Source organism: Panonychus citri, unplaced genomic scaffold (genome assembly GCF_014898815.1).
Source record: "Panonychus citri isolate SS breed McGregor unplaced genomic scaffold, ASM1489881v1 Contig00139, whole genome shotgun sequence".
Taxonomy (NCBI): domain Eukaryota; kingdom Metazoa; phylum Arthropoda; class Arachnida; order Trombidiformes; family Tetranychidae; genus Panonychus; species Panonychus citri.
This window is the reverse complement of record NW_026515544.1, coordinates 2,634,858-2,653,534: the sequence shown is the minus strand read 5'-3', so window position 1 is coordinate 2,653,534 and position 18,677 is coordinate 2,634,858. Positions and strand designations below refer to the sequence as shown.

The following is an 18,677-nucleotide window of genomic DNA, read 5'->3' as shown; positions in this document are numbered from 1 at the left end:
ATGAACGGACGTAACTCACATTCCAATGGGATCTCCGGTCAACACCATAAACACGCACCATTGGCTCGTCTTTCACCTTCCGTTAGTGAACTCACAGCACCAAGAATATTAACTTTAAACGATTTGACCTCAACCAATGGCTCATCTTCAGTGATACCCTTGTGTCCACCTCGACCACCACCAGCATCCAAATCCAAACTGGTGAAACCTTGTGTAACATCAAATCGACATCATCAATATAATCCAATGACCGGTGCCAATCAAAATCACAATCATCTTAATCACGATGATGAAGATGCAGCAACTTCGGATTCTTTCAGTTCATCTGAATTTGATGGAGGAAGTAGTAACTACGAAAGAGCAGAAAATAATAAAAATATAATGTTACGAAGAGTTTTATAGAAAAGTAATTAAAAAAAACCATGTAATTAATGTGTAATAAATTATAATTATCAATTGAAAAAAAAAGTTAAATCACCTTATTTCATGAGCTAAGCTCTTAATTTACTAATCACAAAAGGTTGATTATCTAAGCGACTAGCAAACAATTAGTGATTAGGAAAACAACCGACACAAGACTTAATTGATTGTGAAAAAAAATGAAAGAGTCAAATTAAATCATTGATTTAATTGTGATTGAAAATGATAAAATGGAAAGATAATTTAATCTCTATGAAGTTTTAACTCGATAGAGCTTAATTAATCAACGAAACTGCCAATTAACAGTCTTACTAATTTACTTTCTATCTTTAGATTTGCTTAATTGTTGTGTGACATTTAGCAATAATGATAATCTAATAAAGTTAATCCATTGTATGAATGAGATAAATATTAATAAGATGAAGATGAAGATGAGAGAAAGACTTATGTTAAAATTGGAAGCCATTGATGGGGCGTTAAATTTGCCCTGAGGAAATTAATTTGATTCCCTTTACAATTAAAACTTGCGTGAACATATCATCTTAAGCATAATGATGATGATGAAAAGATGAAGATAAAGATGGTGATGAGGAAAAGGAAAAGGAAGATGATCCTTTTAAGGTAAAAAAAAAATGGATTCTTAAGCCGCTAGGAAACTCCTTTTACTTGTTATCCATTTTTGATTTAATCAAATAAGAAATGAAAATAAATCTGAATTTTGATTAGTTTTTCAGGATTACTCATTCATCATCATCTTTTTATCACCATCACCATAATAACGATAATCATCACCATCACAAGTTTCACTAACCTTTGATTGCTCATTTAATTGTTGCCATTACAATTAAATTTTACTCTTCAAACAAAGATGTAACTTTGATTTCTTATACAATCCTTAAAGTCAAATTGTCAATGATAATCAACGTCATTCATTTTGATTTAAACGTAGTGGAAGTGGTTAAGGTCAAGTTTCAAGCATTCAGGTCAACGGAATCATAAAAAAACAAAACAAATTGGTTAACTGATCATGTTGATAATTGTGATAATAAAAAAAAAGGTACATTAGATAACAATTTGTTTTTATGTTGATCATTTTACCTTTTTTCCCTTCTCGTTGAAATAGTTAATTTTTCAACTAATTAACCTAATAACTAGAGTTGATTTTGAACAATTTAATGATCTTCCAGCCATTTAATTAATCCAAGACTCTTTTTGCTGATAAATCATAAAGATTTGGAGAGGGAGAAGAATTTTAAATCTCTATCATCTTCTTGTCATCACTGTTTTCTCCTTTGGTTTATCAGCCTTTAAATATATAAATAAATATCTGTGGGAATTAAAAGGTAAAAATCTTAATCAGTATAGTTAGAATAACTTAATAACACTTAAATTAACTAACAGGTAAGTTAGTTAATTAAATACGTTAATAAGAATAAGAATAAAAGTTAAAACAAGTGGATCAATTATCTTCAATTAATTGAATCTTATCTTAAAGATTTATAATAAATATAAAAGGGATTGGCTTGATTATTGATTTACCCTTTTCTTTATTATCATTTGAAGACACATGAGATTCAATTGAATATAAGATTAAGATTACAAGAGATAAATTGTCATCACAATTAACCTTACAAATACTGACCTTTGAAATATCAACATTTTGTTCAACCTTTCATATAACAAATAAACTGAAAAGAAACAAGAAGAGAGAAACAAAATTACCAATCAAACAGCAAAAAGGGAACAAGATAAATATTAAGATAGAGAAAAGAAAACAATTTAAATTTAGAAAATATTAATTAATTGAATGGAAAATATTCCAATTTGATTACCTTTACCATTGAATATTCACCCAACACATTTGAAAGATGAGAATAGAAAATAATTAAAATTAGAATAACCAATTAATCTTAATCACGTCAAGTTCCAGAGATCGGGTAACTTTTCATGGAGAATTTTCCTCTAAATAGAAGAAACATTGAAATTGAATATTCGATTTCAACAGGTTGATAATAATCGATAAAACTGAGAATTGGTTAACAATAACAAGAGAAAAATGTAAACAAACAAAAAAGAAAGAGAAAAAGAAAGAGTTAACCCTTTATTCGTTCATCTAACTCCATCTAGTGAGTAGAATTATCCCAAAGTGATCGATTTCGAATAGAATTTTATTTATCCCTTTCTTTTTCTCTTTCTTTTTGGTCTATTATTTTCTTTTTATCGAATATTTTGATTTCTTTTTTTCTTCTTTCTCTGTGTCAGTTGTTCCTCTTATTTTGTTTCTTCTCTCAGTTGATCAAAATTTTCATTTCTTTATTTCTTTTTGTTTGTTGTGTTTTTATTATCATTTTTTAGTTGATCATCATTAGTGTAAAGAATCAGTTCCATTAGAGATTTGATTTGATTAGTTAATTTTATTCGATTCTCACTAAATTTCTTATAATCCAAAATTCTTCTTGTTTATTTGTTTACCTTATTGTTTTTTTTTAGAAAATCTTTCACTTCGTTTCATTGTTTTGTTCCTCATCGGTGTTTCTTTTATTGCCCTGGTTCTGATTTCCATCATTCCTATTCACTGATTCTTTGATTTTCTGTTAATCTTCATTGTCTTCCAGAGGATTTTCTCTTTTTGTTTACAATCATCTCTATCTTCATGTTACCTGGTTATTGTTTTTATTTTGATTTTCTCTTGGCGGTGAGACCTCATTTCTGGCTTGATTTTCTTCTGATTATTCTTGCCTCTTTTTCTCTCCATTTATTGTTGTGTTTATGTATCTGTGTTTCCATGATGATAATTCCATTCCCATTGAGCTGATTTTGGTTGATTGTTGTTTAAGAATAAAATTAAATGGAGGATCGGGCAAGTTTAGTTGATAGATCAAAACGATCTTCACTTGCTTCAAGTCGAGCTCAAGATCCTGATTTAATTTCCTTGCAATTGAACAATCATGCTAAAGGTAAGTTGACAAACAATTTTATATAAATTTAACTTGGAATTAACTTGATCATTAAGCAATAATCCAATTCTATCCGATTAACTTTTCTCAGTTGAATAAGTAATGATAATTTTCTCTCTCTCTCTCTCTCTCTCTCTCTCTCTCTCTATTTCTCTTCCATCAAGGTAATCGTAAAGAGCAGCTACTTCACGATGCTGCTGTTAGAAATGATCTGGAACTGGCGAATAGGTTAATTACTGCCAAAATCGATGTCGATAGTAAAACTCAAGTTAGTGATAGAGACTTTAAATTGTTGAACTGTCAATTCATTCATACGATTTTTTTTCTCAGATGGACCGAACCCCATGCCATTGGGCCGCAATGCATGGTCATATTGATATTTTAGATCTTCTTATTAAAGCCAAATGTGATATCGAAGCTGTTGATAAGGTAAATTTCTTGGAAAAAAATTATTACGGAAGTGATTAACTTTCTCTTTCTGATTGTTTTCAAATTTTGATAAATTCTTATTCAGTTTGGAATGAGTCCAATGTTAGTTTCTTCATGGTATGGACAACTTGAATCGATGAAATTACTGGCCGAGAATGGAGCTTCATTTAATCTATCCAATAAGGTGATAAATATAAAATTAATCCAGTTAATTATTAAATTATTCCTTAATTTTTTTCCAATCTAACCAGAAAGGGCAAACGGTTTTACATTGTGCTGTTTATAATGACCAATTAGAAGTCGTTCAATATTTACTCGGATTTATGGATCAAATAAACATCAATGCTGTAGACAAGGTGAGTGTATTGTCAATTCATTTTATGAATATCATTTTCATGAGAATTATCAATAATTGATCTGTATAAGTTAATTTAATATCCAATTGATCTGAAAAGATAAAAAGTTAAGAAAGAAAGAAGAAAAAATGAATTGTATTAATATTTCCTCTTCCTTTTCTTTTTCCTTAAGTCAATGGTAATGAAAAACTACATAGATTATCATGTCAATGGTGAAATGAGATTATGGATAAATTATATCCAAAACTAATAATGGTCAATAAAAGTCCATTAAATGTTAATAAAAACACTGATTTACTCATAAACTTTATCGTTATTATCATGAAATTAGCTATTGACCTTCCAAGAAAACAAATCTACAATATAATGAATGAAAGAGTAAATTTAATTCATATTTTTGACATGCGTATGATTATAATCATAGTATGAGACTTTTCATCATCATGAAGATTGATGATAACAGGGAGTGAATTTAGGAATGAGAGTAAAAAAAGCCTTGACATTGAACTAACCTACTAAAAAAGAGTTGATATCGATTTTGGTTGATAACAATTTTTTTCTCCATCAAAACTTTTCAACAACAATCAACGGATAGAGAGTTAATTATCCGAGTCTATTGAAAATCTAAAATGAGTACACATGAGTGAATTAACAAAGCTCATGATGTATCAAGTAATTAGTGAAATTGAGTGATGGTGAAGATAATGATTAAATTGACGTTTTGTTTAGATAAATAATCAGTTAAAAAGTAATTGATTATTTTCTAACTCAACTAATTAAACTAATTCTATCATCATGATTGTAATAATTTCCATTGATTTAATATTACATTCTGATTCTCAGTAATTTACTGAGATGATTATTGTGCAATCACAATTCCAATAAAATTAAGGTCAATGATTGATGATTTTATTTATGATAAAATATCAACTATTAATATAATTAAATTGGCAGAAAAAAATTAAATATCAATGATAATATTAATAGTTATAGAGATGAGGAAAATGTTTTCATCTCGTATTTACCTTTGTATTATTTGTATTACAATTTTCATTAGGAATCAAATCACGTTCAATTGAATCAAAGATCAACTATAGTTAACATATAAAAATGATAATCAAAAGTAAAATAATCAATAAATTTTTTGTCAACCAATTATAATAAATAACAATTAACATTATATCATTTTCAGAATGGTCAAAATGTCCTTCATTATGCCGTAATCAATGATAATCTTGAAATCGTCCATCTCTTAATTGTTGCTGGAATTGATATAAACGCTAAAGATAAAGTGAGTAAATAAAATTTCATTGAAATCAATAAGATTTGATTGGATTGACTTTAATTATTATCTAGGATAATCGTAGTTGCATGCATTGGGCAGCGACTTCTGGACATCATAAAGTAATTGACCGTTTACTTGTCGAGATGAAGTTACGTGATGAAAGAGCCCAAGATGGACTGACCAACCTTCATTTAGCTGTTGAAAGTGGTCATCAGGAAACAATTGAAACATTACTCAAACATAACTGTGATACATTTGCAATTGATGCTGTAAGTCAACTGATATTAAATGTTTCAATCAACAAATTGATTTATACATTTTCTATTATATCAAATTAATACATTACTGTATTAATATTAAAATGTTACACTGTAATACCTCAATACAATGGTTAATAATATTGATAAATGTTTAATGGTAATTATGATATATTTGTTAATGGAAACAGAGAGGACGAACTGCATTACATTTGGCCAGTGGTTTAGGTAATTGTCAATCAATTAGATTATTACTTGATTATGGAGCATCACTTAATAGTCGAGATCGTAAAGGTAACACATCACTTCACCTTGCGGTTGCAGGTAATCATCCTGAAGCTGTTTCCTTGCTCGTTTCAAAAGGAGCTTTCATCAATGCAATCAACAATGTAAGTATCACCATCACATCATCATCCAAATAGCTACCTATCATCATTATCATCTTAATCTACATAAAACAACCAGTAGATTATACATCATCAGATTATGTATCAACTTTTGTGTTACAACGTTTTTAATGATATTTTAATGATGATTTAATAGATGAAAAAAAAGGAGCAATAAACAATCAGAAAATATTATTAAAAATGTATTAATATTAGCTAGGAAACACTGATGGAGACAGAAACAATTAGTTAACAACATTTTGTTAGAAATGATTAACATTGTATGATAATCATGTTGAAGACAAACATCTCGTTAACATATCACGTTTCTCAGTCTAATATTATTTACTCCATGACAAGCTGATTATCACAGGCAAAAATTTAAGATTAATAATTAGGATTATTTACTTAACCATTATCCCTTTATGTCTTAAGTATATCATGTTATTATTTCAAGTATATGATTATCATGAAGAGAGAGAGAGAGAGATTCATTGAGATGAGGAGGTAAAAACGTAGGGAGTGAGAGCGGTTGTAAGGGTGTTGAGGGTGAGTTGTGGGTGGGTTTGTTTTAACACACAACCGGAGATGGGAACCGGATGAGCATCACTGATGAGTTATAATTAAATTGCTCTTCTATTATTATAATCATGTTAACATAATTTACCTTTAACATCTTATGATATTATTTGTCTTTGACAAATTAGGATTTTGATCATCATCATCATCTATTAATCGTATAAGTCTTAGCTTATTTTTTTTAATAGAAAAAAAAGTAAAAAGTTTTCCTTTTTCATCTTCATCTTCTTTTCTTTTTCATCATCTTTTTACAGTCTAGTGAATCTCTTAGATGTTAGATTGCGTGATGATAAATAAGAAGAGGGTGAGGATGATGAGGATGATGATGGAGAAAAAAGCAACTTCAATGTTAAATAGTAGTTATTAAGACAGGATTATAAGTTGATCCTTTAATAATAACATGACCAGAGCTCTAGTGATGACTAAGGTTAAATATATTTCGTTGTCAACTTAATTGTAACGATTAATTTTTATTTCATTTTTTGATGGATATTCACTCACAAGGTAAGTAAATGGTAATAATAATAATGATAATAGTTTACTTTCAGCTAGAAATTTGAGCTTATCCTAATGAGTAGTTAATTTTGTCACGAAAAGGTAACACTAAATTGATTTGGTTTACTCAATTAAATTGTTAGTTAACAAATAGCTACAATATACACATACAAGAAGCAGAAGAAATTAATTATTATCCAGCTAACAATCAACTCGATTACAATCATCAAACTTGTTAATTGTATCTTTTTCCTCCCTCAATCCTAACAATCATTTCAATGAATGGGATTAGATGAATGGATCAACTAATCAACTCTATTATTATGATGATTATAATCATGATCATCAATCAACTACAAATCAACAGCATTTTTTTGTAGCAATTTCAACCCAATTGTGATCTTTATCACTTTAAATAATAAATGATTGATAATTGAAGGTTAACATTGATTATCATCATGATGGACAATTAAAACTGGGATAATATTAATTATTTGTGATGATAATTTTAATGATTACAATCATTGAAATATTAGATGAAACATCATTTGAATGAGAATAGATTTCCAATAATTAACATTTAATGATAATCAAAGACTGAGACTGTTAATGAATTTAAATTGTTGGATGAATATTTTTAATGGATCATTTGTATTAATCAAGACAATTAACTCTGATGATTAGTTTTGATTAAACTTTTGTTTGAATTTAAAATTAGCATGAAAATATCATAGGAGTTACAATAGATTAGGACCAAGCCCTTGGCTTAGAAAAGTTAATTTGTTAATCGTCATCATGGTTAATGGTTAATTGTGAATTAATATAAACACATTGACTTGTCTCTGATATAAGTTAATTGTAAAAATAATCAAGTTAATCAACTATTTACAACTAATGATTAGAGATGAAAAATCTAAATCATAATGAAAAGTTACAATTAGATTGATGATCAAACGTTGACTTGATGATTTAAATTAATAATTATAATATTCAAAAATCCAGAGGAAATTTAGTTTATTTTAATTGCTACCTTGATTGTTTTACCCTGAACAATTTGTTAATGATCAACAGAGTAAAATTAATTGTTAATTTAACACCCAAACCTTACCTTAAATCAAGACAATGATATTAATGATTAACTTTTGAACGTTTTAATTGTTAATGGTGAAAAAATTTGCCTCCATTCATTTATGATTATCATTAATTACTCTGATTAGTTTGAATCATCATGATTTTAACTTAATTCATTGATTGATTAAAAGTAAAATCAACTAATCGGATAGTTGATGATTAGTTTAATTGTTAATTTTATGGATTTACTTTTCCAATCGTTTTCACCTAAAACTTTTTTAACATTTAATTTTATTTTTCCAGTTGAATTATTTGATTGTAATTAACTTAATCTTGTAATTTATGATAGATCAGGAATGTTAGTGGGTTGATTGTAAATTATTATTTTCTTGATTAGCTTAATCATCATCAACATTATCGACCAGCAACTAAAAAGGATCATCACAATTTAATACTAATCATAAATTGTCTTGATTATTTTCTTAGTGAATTGTGATAATCTGTGTATCATATTAATTATTATCATCATGATTAGTTATCAATAACAATCAGTAATTAATAGGAAAGAAACAAAATTAATTTAATAGTTAAGTCTCTCTTTCTTAATCCTCACATTCACAATTAACTTGATTATCCAGAAGCTTGAAACAATTTCCTTCAATCAATTAAAGTTACTCATTGATTCATAATTTAATGATGGATCAAAATTGAATCAATATAATATTACAATTTTGATTAATGATCATGATTCTTGATTTAATCATGAAACCTTCATTGAATCAACTCTTAATTGTTAATACAACAACAACATATGAAATTAACATTAACAAATTCCCATAACAATTAACCAATGATCAATATTGTGAATACACAAAAATACAATCACAATCAATAGGAAATCTTAATCATTACAATTGCTACTAATTGTTGATCTAATTAATCACTCTGATTCCCTAAATGATTACAATTAACATGAAGTAAAGTTAATGATATAAAAAAAATTATCATGCAATTAAATGATTATTGTAACCACAATTTGTTACAACAAGATTGATAAAAAAAACAACTAATTGTAAATTGTTAATGATTTGTAGCTGAAATCTAATTGTTAATTTAATTCATATCATTTATATATATTAATATATAATTTAAGATGATTGTTGATCATTAATCTAATATTATATAAATCATTTGATTACAATTTAAGTGCCAAACCCGTAATAACAATTTACTATATTATGATTATTACGATTTCTACTTTATCATTATGATCACAATCAAATGCAAATCAAATTAGTAAATAATTAATTCCTTAATGACTCTCAATGGTTTCGATGGCTCAATGAAATAACTAATAAGGTTTAAATCAAAGGCCATTAATTGTGTGGCCACAATGGGTCGGGTCAACAACAATCAATTCATAAATATCATAATCATAATGATAATAATGTTTGATTATGATTAACTTGATGATAATAATCAACCCAAAGACCATTAGGATTATTATCATTTTTGAATGTTAATCGTTTCCCTTTGTAAATATAATAATAAACCATTAGCCTTACCCGTTGATACAATTAACAATCAGATAAACAATTTGATTTAATCAACTTTTTAAATAATCTAAATTAAGGAGCGTTGATTGTTCATAGTTAATTGTTGAACGTTGTTTAAGTCCATTGGCTTTTTTATTACTAAACAATCAAGAACAAAAAAAAACAAAAAAATTAACTCGCCCATAAGACATAACTTTATTTAAATTGTTTCTAATTGTTGAGAATTAAATTTGATTAAAAAATTCATTTCCAAAGGTTAATAGCTTTGTAATTGTGATTTTTTCAATCAAACAATTAGTTAATTTTGTCATGAAACAATTTCAATATCCAAAAGAAAAGAGATCAATTTGAATGTTGAGATTGTCTTTTTAATTTAGTTTTTTGGTTTTATTTTCATCGCAACAATTAAAGATCAGGTTTATTGATTTGACAATTAATTGATCACTCGAAATGGTCACTTATCAAATTAATTTGATTGCGTATTTATATAAATTGTTGAAGGAGACAAATTGATTTGAAAAATATACCAATTAAAATCACAGGGTTTCATTAATCCGATTCAATGTTATAACTAAATCAATGGCGTAAATCTGATTAGTGGTATGTAATTAAGTAAATTTGGTTATTTTTTTTAATTGTACACTCACATATTACAAAGGTGTGTTTAGTTAATGATGATTAAGATGATGATGATGATCCACCACACCCTGGAAGTTAATCTGTTTCCGGTTCTAAAATATGTAACCTTGATTAATAATAATTTGTAGGTTTGTCTTTCATTTTTGTCAATGATTTCAACGATCATGATGATGATTAATAATCAATGGATGTTAATTGTTACAGTTAATTGTTTCTCTTTGCAAATACTAATTTTCCTTTGTATATTTAAAAACAGAGACATCAAACTGGTCTTCATTTATCCGCCGAATTGGGTTTCACTGAGATCGCCGAGATACTAATTGAAAACGGAGCTGATTTTACACTAGTTGAAAAGGTAAACCGAACAACAATTAACTTTAATTGTTACATATAATAGAATTTGAAAAATTGTTAGAATTAGAATTATCTTTTCTCTTTTTATTTCTTTTTACAGTCCGGACGAACAGCTCTTTATATTGCTGCTCGTGGTTCTTTTATTGCAATAGTTGATATGCTAATTAAGGCTGAAAGACTTCGTGGTTCACGTTATGGTGGCTGTGGTTCTGCCGCCGGTGGTTCATCAATAGGTGGTTGTAGTTCATCTCGTAAATCATCAATTGAACGTAACACTTCAATTGAATCAAATGAAACCCAATCAACATACACACGCGATGCTCCCAACAGTGAATTATCTGAATCTTATTTGAAACAAATTAAGGACATTTTATGGTCATTGTCACGGAATCATTTGGAAATTCAGGATTGGAAACGATTGGCACGAATTTGGGATTTTACTGATGAACATATTAAAGCAATTGAACATCAATATACCGGAAAAACGAGTTACAAGGAACATTGTTATCGAATGATGTTGATTTGGTTACATGGACTTCCACCCACCAAGAACCCAATTAAAGAGCTTATAGATGGTTTAATTGCAATTGGAAAGAAAGATGTTGCAGGTAAAGTGAATTGAGTTGATTGTTGACAATTAGAGATTTGATTTGATTCAATTTTCGTTTCATTATTTTTAGAAAAATTAAAGAAAAAGGTTGACGAAGGTCGAGTTCTGTCCCAACGACGTCGTCGATGCAATTGCCTTCCATCGGATGCCAATGGATATTGTGGCTACTGTACATTAATGTGATTCCAATTTTACAATTAACTTTGATCATTGTTCTCGTTTTTTCTTCTTCTTCCTTGATTACTGATTGTTAATCTTCGTGTATGTGTGTTTGTTTTCCAAATGATCATCAGTTAGAAGGCTGATTAATCAATGGATTTGTGGATTGTCAACTGATCAATGATTAACTTTTTCGTTTTGTTTTGTTATGAAATTTTGGTGAAAATTAACTTGATATTCACACTAATTAATTGCTCTCTAATCATCTCATCAGATAGCTCATATTTACATGACAATTAATCTGATAAACAATGATAATCATTCAAATCGCTCGGGAACTTAAAATATTAACAATTAACGTGATGATTGTGAACAATTAACTTTTTTTCATTCATATTTAAAGAGAAAAAGTTTGTGTTCTCTGTTTCTTTTTGAATACAATTAACTAATTGTCACAATATACAAACCAAACTATTTTTACAAAACAATTGATTCCATGATCATGATAATAATTAATCGCAATTATTTGATGATTACAATTGTCAAGTATTGATCGTATACCTGGATGAGGTAAAGGGAGAGAGAGAGAGAGACAAATTTAATTATAAGATTTTTTTTGTATCATAATCATATTGGAACAATTAATTGGTATAAGAAATGTTTTACTTTCTCTGTTAATTTCAATCATATTGAATGACCAATAAAAAATAATTGAACAAAATTATATCAAAAACAATTAACTTGAAATTGTCAATTGATTGGAAAATTCGGAAAAAAGTCACAATTAAAAAGATCTGTTGAAATATCCAAAGCAGATTCGATGGACATGATACATGTAAGTTCGTGAGTATTGTTGAAATAAAAGACTTAATCTAAATTGTCCGAACGCACAAACCAAAAATTTAGTTAAACCAACTATAACAATTAAGAAAATAACATAATAATCAATCGTTAAAATGAATATTAATTGTGAAGGGAAACAAAAATTTAGTTAAACCAATAACAAGAACCAAACTAAATGTTGCTTATAATTTACATCATGTGAAAGTATCACAGGTTGGGTATTAAATGACATTAGCTAATTAACCATTAACCGTGACAATTAACACCAACTCACGCAATTTACTTCCGTTGATAATCGTAGTTTGTGGGTAATTAAATTAGAAAATTTATTCTTACCGAGTTTGAGAATTCGTTTCTCTCAAACAATCCGCTACCATAAACGAATTCATAATCACGAGCATCATAATTTCTGTTGATTGAAGGAATCTCAAAGCCTGAAAAGTGAAAACAAATCAAATTGGAATAAAAGTTAAATCGATCAACACAATTAGTTCGTTAATTTCTTACCTGGATTCAATAGAATATCAGCAGTTACACTGATTCCATTTTCGTCAATCTTTTCCGATCGTGATTTAGTATAAGGAAGAGTAGTTAGATTATCGTGAAGTCGTTTTCGATTCTTGTCTTTAAGTATTTTCTCGATATCAACGATCGGTAAAACGTATCGACGAATCGTCGGTGTACAAATTGATTCCACTGTTTGGGCTCGACGGAGTCTCTCCAAGTAAAAAGTGTCCAAAACTCGCTCATTATCGTAACCAACTAAATCGATGACAATATGATTATCCTCTTCGTAAGCGTTAATCGTGTGGAGGAAAAAGAAAGCGGGAGCGTAAAAGGAATAAGGTAAAATGCGGCCACTTTCCTTTTCGATAACATGAAATCGATTCTGAGGAAAATGGAAACAATCAATTAGTTTTAACAAGTTTAGAGACAATGAAAGATCAAATCAATTAATTAGTCTGGAGGAAAATTACTCAACTCAATCAATCAACAACACAAACCACAACTACAAAAGCTCCTAGATCACGAAGATCTTAATAATTTTCACTAATCGTCAATTTTATTAAATGTACAAAAATAAAAAATAATCACAAATATACGTATAAAAGTGTCATCATCAATTTAAAACGATTTGTATGTAACCAACCCGTTTAAATTTCTGACCATCGAGAATAATTTTTCAGCGGCAATATGTTGTTCAAATAGAGGATTAGATTGAATATGGTGACGGTATCGTCTTGGTTGTCGCTTTAAGATGACCAGTAAAACTCCGCCAATGAATAGAGTTAAAATTCCAACCAAAGAGGCCGAAGCAATGAAAGCAATTCCAGAGATGGTTTTAAAATAAATCGTCTGCGTCAAAACACCGGCCACTTTAGTTCCATGATCAGTAGTTAAAGTTGGCTGACCTGAACTTGAAATCGCTGGACAATCAAATATAGCTCGTTCTTGACATTCTCCTTGACCAACCATTGCATCCAAAAGAAGGCGAGTATACCTATCAGTTTGATTTCCCATGGTGGAAGATAAAATTGTATTGACCGTTGTCCTGATATTATCACTAATCTTTGGAAAATCTGTTCCCATTGATCTACCAGCACCACAAACAAGAGCTTCCAAACAGCCGGAAGATAAACCAGTCCAATAGAAAAGACTATTGACCCGAGAGATCAAATTATTAACTATTTGAACGGCAGGTCCACTATGAGCAAATATATTTTTTAATGTCGTCGAAACCAAAGGAGATGAAAGATTGTTGAGAAAAAAAGAGATCACCAAACTGGTCACCAAGTAGAAAAAAACACCGACCAGTAAAAAGATCTGTTGGAAACTTGGAATGTCCAAAGCAGATTTAATGGACATGATAAGTTCGTGAGTGTTGTTAAAAGAAAACACCTTATCCAGTTTCTCCATGATGTCCAATCGAACAAAAAAAACAAAAAATAGAACAAATAAAAATTCAAACAAAAAGAGAAAAGAAATTAAACAAAATTGATTTCGTCAATTTGGTAAACACTTTCATCTAAAATTTTTAGACTAAAAATGAGAAAAATTTTCAAAAAGATGAAAAAAATGACAAGAGTTTCCATGGAAACGGAGAATCCACAGCGGCCTCTGTGTTGGAATAGAAAAACTTTTTTCTATTGGAAAGATTAATAAATGGAAAGTTTTAATTCGATTATTGATTAGTTTAAATTGTTTTATTCTTTCTTTTTTACCTTTGCTTTTGTATGAAGAGGATTTAATTTAAATCGTTTAGTTTTAAGTGGATTTTCTTTGATTAATTGTTAAATCTCTTCGGTTTTGCTTTTGCTTTGTTATTTTGTTTGTGAAATTATCGGTTTTATGTTTTATAATTATGAATGAACATTTGAATAAAAATGATCAATAATTAACTTTTTTGATTCGTTTTGTTATGAAATTTCGGTGAAAATTAACTTGATATTCACACTAATTAATTGCTCTCTAATCATCTCATCAATTATTTGGTGATTACAATTGTCAAGTATTGATTGTATGCCTGATGAGGTAAAGAGAGAGAAAAAAAAATTTAATTTTAAGATTTTTTTTGTATCATAATCATATTAATATATTGGAACAATTAATTAATTGGTATAAGAAATGTTTTACTTTCTCTGTTGATTTCAATCAACAATGAATGACCAATAAAAATAATTAAACAAAATTATATAAATTATAATAAAAAACAATTAACTTGAAATTGTCAATTGATTGGAAAATTGGAGGAAAAAAGTTACAATTAAATAACTAAATTAATCCAAATGCATCAAAGTGAATTGGAAATACTTTGATTTGATTTGATTGTGTGCGTGTTAATTTATTGTGACGGCATTGGTTGAATACCGCCACTTGATGATGAAGTTAATTCATTGGACTGGCCACTTGATTCACAGGAATCATTTGATTCATTTGATTTAATTGTAACAATTGATTGCTGATTGGGAACCCAAAGTCCATGAACAGTTGGACATAACGAAACTTTGTCCATAACAATTCTGGCCACTTCTTTAAAATTGATTGCGTTAAGAACGAGAAGGAAATTATCTTTATCAGTAGATAATTCTGAAACCGTGGACATAATTAAACCTGAAAAAAAACAAACAAATAACAATTAAAAAGTTGGAACAATTAAAGGTTAGGTTAAATTACCATCGTCTTCAACTGATGAGCCAGGTCGTGGTACAAAAATGGCCTCGCCTGCAAATTGTGTTGGAGTACCAACCCAAGTCCATCGTAATTGAGATTTGACACTAAATTTAACCAACTATAACAATTAAGAAAATAACATAATAATCAATGGTTAAAATGAATATTAATTGTGAAGGGAAACAAAAATTTAGTTAAACCAATAACAAGAACCAAACTAAATGTTGCTTGTAATTTACTTCATGTGAAAGTATCACAGGTTGGGTATTAAATGACATTAGCTAATTAACCATTAACCGTGACAATTAACACCAACTCACGCAATTTACTTCCGTTGATAATCGTAGTTTGTGGGTAATTAAATTAGAAAATTTATTCTTACCGAGTTTGAGAATTCGTTTCTCTCAAACAATCCGCTACCATAAACGAATTCATAATCACGAGCATCATAATTTCTGTTGATTGAAGGAATCTCAAAGCCTGAAAAGTGAAAACAAATCAAATTGGAATAACAGTTAAATTGATTAACACAATTAGTTCGTTAATTTCTTACCTGGATTCAATAGAATATCAGCAGTTACACTGATTCCATTTTCGTCAATCTTTTCCGATCGTGATTTAGTATAAGGAAGAGTAGTTAGATTATCGTGAAGTCGTTTTCGATTCTTGTCTTTAAGTATTTTCTCGGTATCAACGATCGGTAAAACGTATCGACGAATCGTCGGTGTACAAATTGATTCCACTGTTTGGGCTCGACGGAGTCTCTCCAAGTAAAAAGTGTCCAAAACACGCTCATTATCGTAACCAACTAAATCGATGACAATATGATTATCCTCTTCGTAAGCGTTAATCGTGGAGGAAAAGAAAGGGAGCGTAAAGGAATAAGGTAAAATGCGGCCACTTTCCTTTTCGATAACATGAAATCGATTCTGAGGAAAATGGAAACAATCAATTAGTTTTAACAAGTTTAGAGACAATGAAAGATCAAATCAATTAATTAGTCTGGAGGAAAATTACTTAGGTAGGGAAACAATTAACAAATTTAGAGGATAAGTGATGAGCTTTGTATTTTTTTGTTTTGTGCTACTTGAGATGTTAATTGTTATTATGATTATAGATTACAATTGATTGTCTGGTTTTATTGTTGATTACCTCAATTAGGTTAATTAATTAATGAGGATGTTGATGTAAGCAAATTTTCATTGGAAAATCACAAAGATCAACCAAAAAGATTTCTAATAATAATCAAATAACATTTATATTCTTGTTAATTGTTATCAATTTAGGAGAGATACAAGACAATTGTACTCTAGAGTGATTAACTTGATTAGACTCAATCTTAATGAGTTAATCAATTGACTAGATAAAGATAAAGGTAATCAACAGGTAAGAGACAGACAAAGGACATTAGATGTTGAGTGTATTGTGATTAACTAAATCAACTGTAATCTTAACGAATTAACAATTAAGGATTTGAACGGGAAATTTAATCGCGGTGGGAAAAGATTGAGTTGCTTTGCTAACCTTTTCTTGATCACCGACCCATTCAAATGCTTCTCGCAGTGGATTTTGTTTAATCACCACTGCGACCAATTTGAGCATATTAATCAACATCGGTTGTTCAATTACGATAATATAATTCTTGGTGACTGAGAAACTGTGATTATATGAAAACATTGTGGTCCAAGATGAGGATAAAGTGGCGATTTGTTTGGTCGGTGGAAAGTTACATTTGGCCTTATCATCTTTACGTTTACGGTTGTAGCTGGTTGTTGGTTTGGTTGTGAGGGCATTCGGAGTGTTGGAGTTGTTGTTTATTTCCTCGGGATTTTTACAATTAGGATAAATTTTGAACAGATGATACTTTAATCCGGTAAGGAAAGATGATCCTAAGTTAATTACGGTCCCATCGGGTTCAGTGTGTGGGTGAGAAGAGGCCAAGTGAACTGAAAGTACTTTGGAAAGGTCAACTTTATTTTCGGCTTCAAGAGTTTCAGGATTAATCCGCCAAATGTTACAGGTTTCAGAGGCACAATACAAATCATTTCCAATTGAGTAAATGTTTCCATGAACATTATCAGTTAATTCTGATGGTGCAACACGATTAATAAATCTTGAGAATATGGATTTTGATGTATCCGGATAAGCTTGAGTTCCGAATTCTGTATAAACTGGTCGACGAACTGTGATCATCTTTTGGTAAGCGTCGGTTTTCAGGTAAACCGATCGGGCGGACACTTGATTGTTGGCCTTAAACGAGTAACGGAAAAGTATGGCTGCCCCGTCGAACCAATGGTTCACACAAAAATCCTCGTCCAGGTCGAAAAGACCTGGGCCAAGACGGAACAAATTACCATTTAACCAATCAGGTAATTCGCCAATTACCTTAAGCACATGTTCAGATTCACAAGCAGGAGTATTGGAGAAAAGCTTATCCATTGCTCTTTGATAATTAACAATACAATTAACAACCAATAGAAGACACTAATTAGCCAACAATTAGATTAACACTGAAAGGAGAGAAGAGCAAATCACAATTAGAAAGAAAATAATAAATGAAAATCAAATGTAAACAAATGATTCGGATTCTACAGGGCGTTTACTTGATCATTTCTTATCAACTGATTACTTGTTGATTCATAATTATCTTAATTTCTGAGAAGCAGAATGAGGGGGAAGGTAAATGATTAACAAGGTTTGGTAATTAAAGCGAAGCAATTGACTAAAGAGACCAGAGGAATTAGAGGAAAAGTCAATAGAAAAACAAACTTACCTTGTCAGTATTTTCCATCCAATTTGATTATGTAAACAAAGATCATCTGTTGGATATTTAATTCTAATCATTTCTGTTTTTGCTTCTATTCCATCGCAATTTAATCAATAATTTTGAGCTAAATTAAAAATTCAAATCAATTAAAATTGTTTCAAGGAAACAATTTAACAGTTACCATGGTTTTTGTACTTTCTTTTCATTTTAAATTTGATTACAAACCTGATTGTTGATTAGATATCCAAGGCTATGAGATTATTAGTTAATTTTTCCACTCACAATTTGAGGACAATAAAAGTATAATTTTGATCATTAGTTAAATGGTAAAAAATAATAATAG

The 18,677-nt window shown here is 29.3% G+C and overlaps 2 protein-coding genes across 4 annotated transcripts; one reads left to right on the top strand and one right to left on the bottom strand.

Moving 5' to 3' along the window:
- Positions 1–2,296: 2,296 nt before the first annotated feature.
- Positions 2,297–12,293, top strand: LOC128394179 (ankyrin repeat and death domain-containing protein 1A-like). The gene is made up of 11 exons (XM_053354467.1): positions 2,297–3,377; positions 3,542–3,645; positions 3,708–3,806; positions 3,892–3,990; positions 4,058–4,162; positions 5,355–5,453; positions 5,519–5,716; positions 5,896–6,093; positions 10,687–10,785; positions 10,885–11,392; positions 11,465–12,293. Exons 1-11 carry the CDS (start codon positions 3,269–3,271, stop codon positions 11,575–11,577), a joined length of 1,731 nt encoding a protein of 576 aa, XP_053210442.1. The 5' UTR covers positions 2,297–3,268; the 3' UTR covers positions 11,578–12,293.
- On the bottom strand, positions 11,972–18,499 carry LOC128394178 (beta,beta-carotene 15,15'-dioxygenase-like). Of its 3 annotated transcripts, XM_053354464.1 has the most exons (6): positions 18,341–18,496; positions 17,092–18,077; positions 16,121–16,496; positions 15,950–16,047; positions 15,571–15,685; positions 13,441–15,507 (listed from the first exon to the last, which is right to left on the bottom strand). In XM_053354464.1, the coding sequence occupies exons 2-6, from the start codon at positions 18,004–18,006 to the stop codon at positions 15,239–15,241; spliced, it is 1,773 nt and encodes a 590-aa protein (XP_053210439.1). In that variant the 5' UTR covers positions 18,007–18,077; positions 18,341–18,496; the 3' UTR covers positions 13,441–15,238. The 3 variants fall into 3 exon arrangements, with proteins under 3 accessions (XP_053210441.1, XP_053210439.1, XP_053210440.1); XM_053354466.1 differs by lacking the exons at positions 13,441–15,507; positions 15,571–15,685; positions 15,950–16,047; positions 16,121–16,496 and adding exons at positions 11,972–12,114; positions 12,733–12,830; positions 12,904–13,285 and having other exon boundaries at positions 18,341–18,499; XM_053354465.1 differs by lacking the exon at positions 18,341–18,496 and having other exon boundaries at positions 17,092–18,288.
- Positions 18,500–18,677: the final 178 nt, after the last annotated feature.

Bases quoted from the DNA above. Each gene is read 5' to 3' on its own strand.
- LOC128394179 (XM_053354467.1), top strand. From the start codon at position 3,269: ATGGAGGATCGGGCAAGTTTAGTTGATAGATCAAAACGATCTTCACTT. The intron at 6,094-10,686 runs GTAAGTATCACC...ATTTAAAAACAG, and splicing joins TCATCAATGCAATCAACAAT to AGACATCAAACTGGTCTTCA. The intron at 11,393-11,464 runs GTAAAGTGAATT...CATTATTTTTAG, and splicing joins TGGAAAGAAAGATGTTGCAG to AAAAATTAAAGAAAAAGGTT.
- LOC128394178 (XM_053354464.1), bottom strand. From the start codon at position 18,006: ATGGATAAGCTTTTCTCCAATACTCCTGCTTGTGAATCTGAACATGTG. The intron at 16,497-17,091 runs GTTAGCAAAGCA...CATTTTCCTCAG, and splicing joins GGGTCGGTGATCAAGAAAAG to AATCGATTTCATGTTATCGA. The intron at 16,048-16,120 runs GTAAGAAATTAA...TTCACTTTTCAG, and splicing joins TGATATTCTATTGAATCCAG to GCTTTGAGATTCCTTCAATC.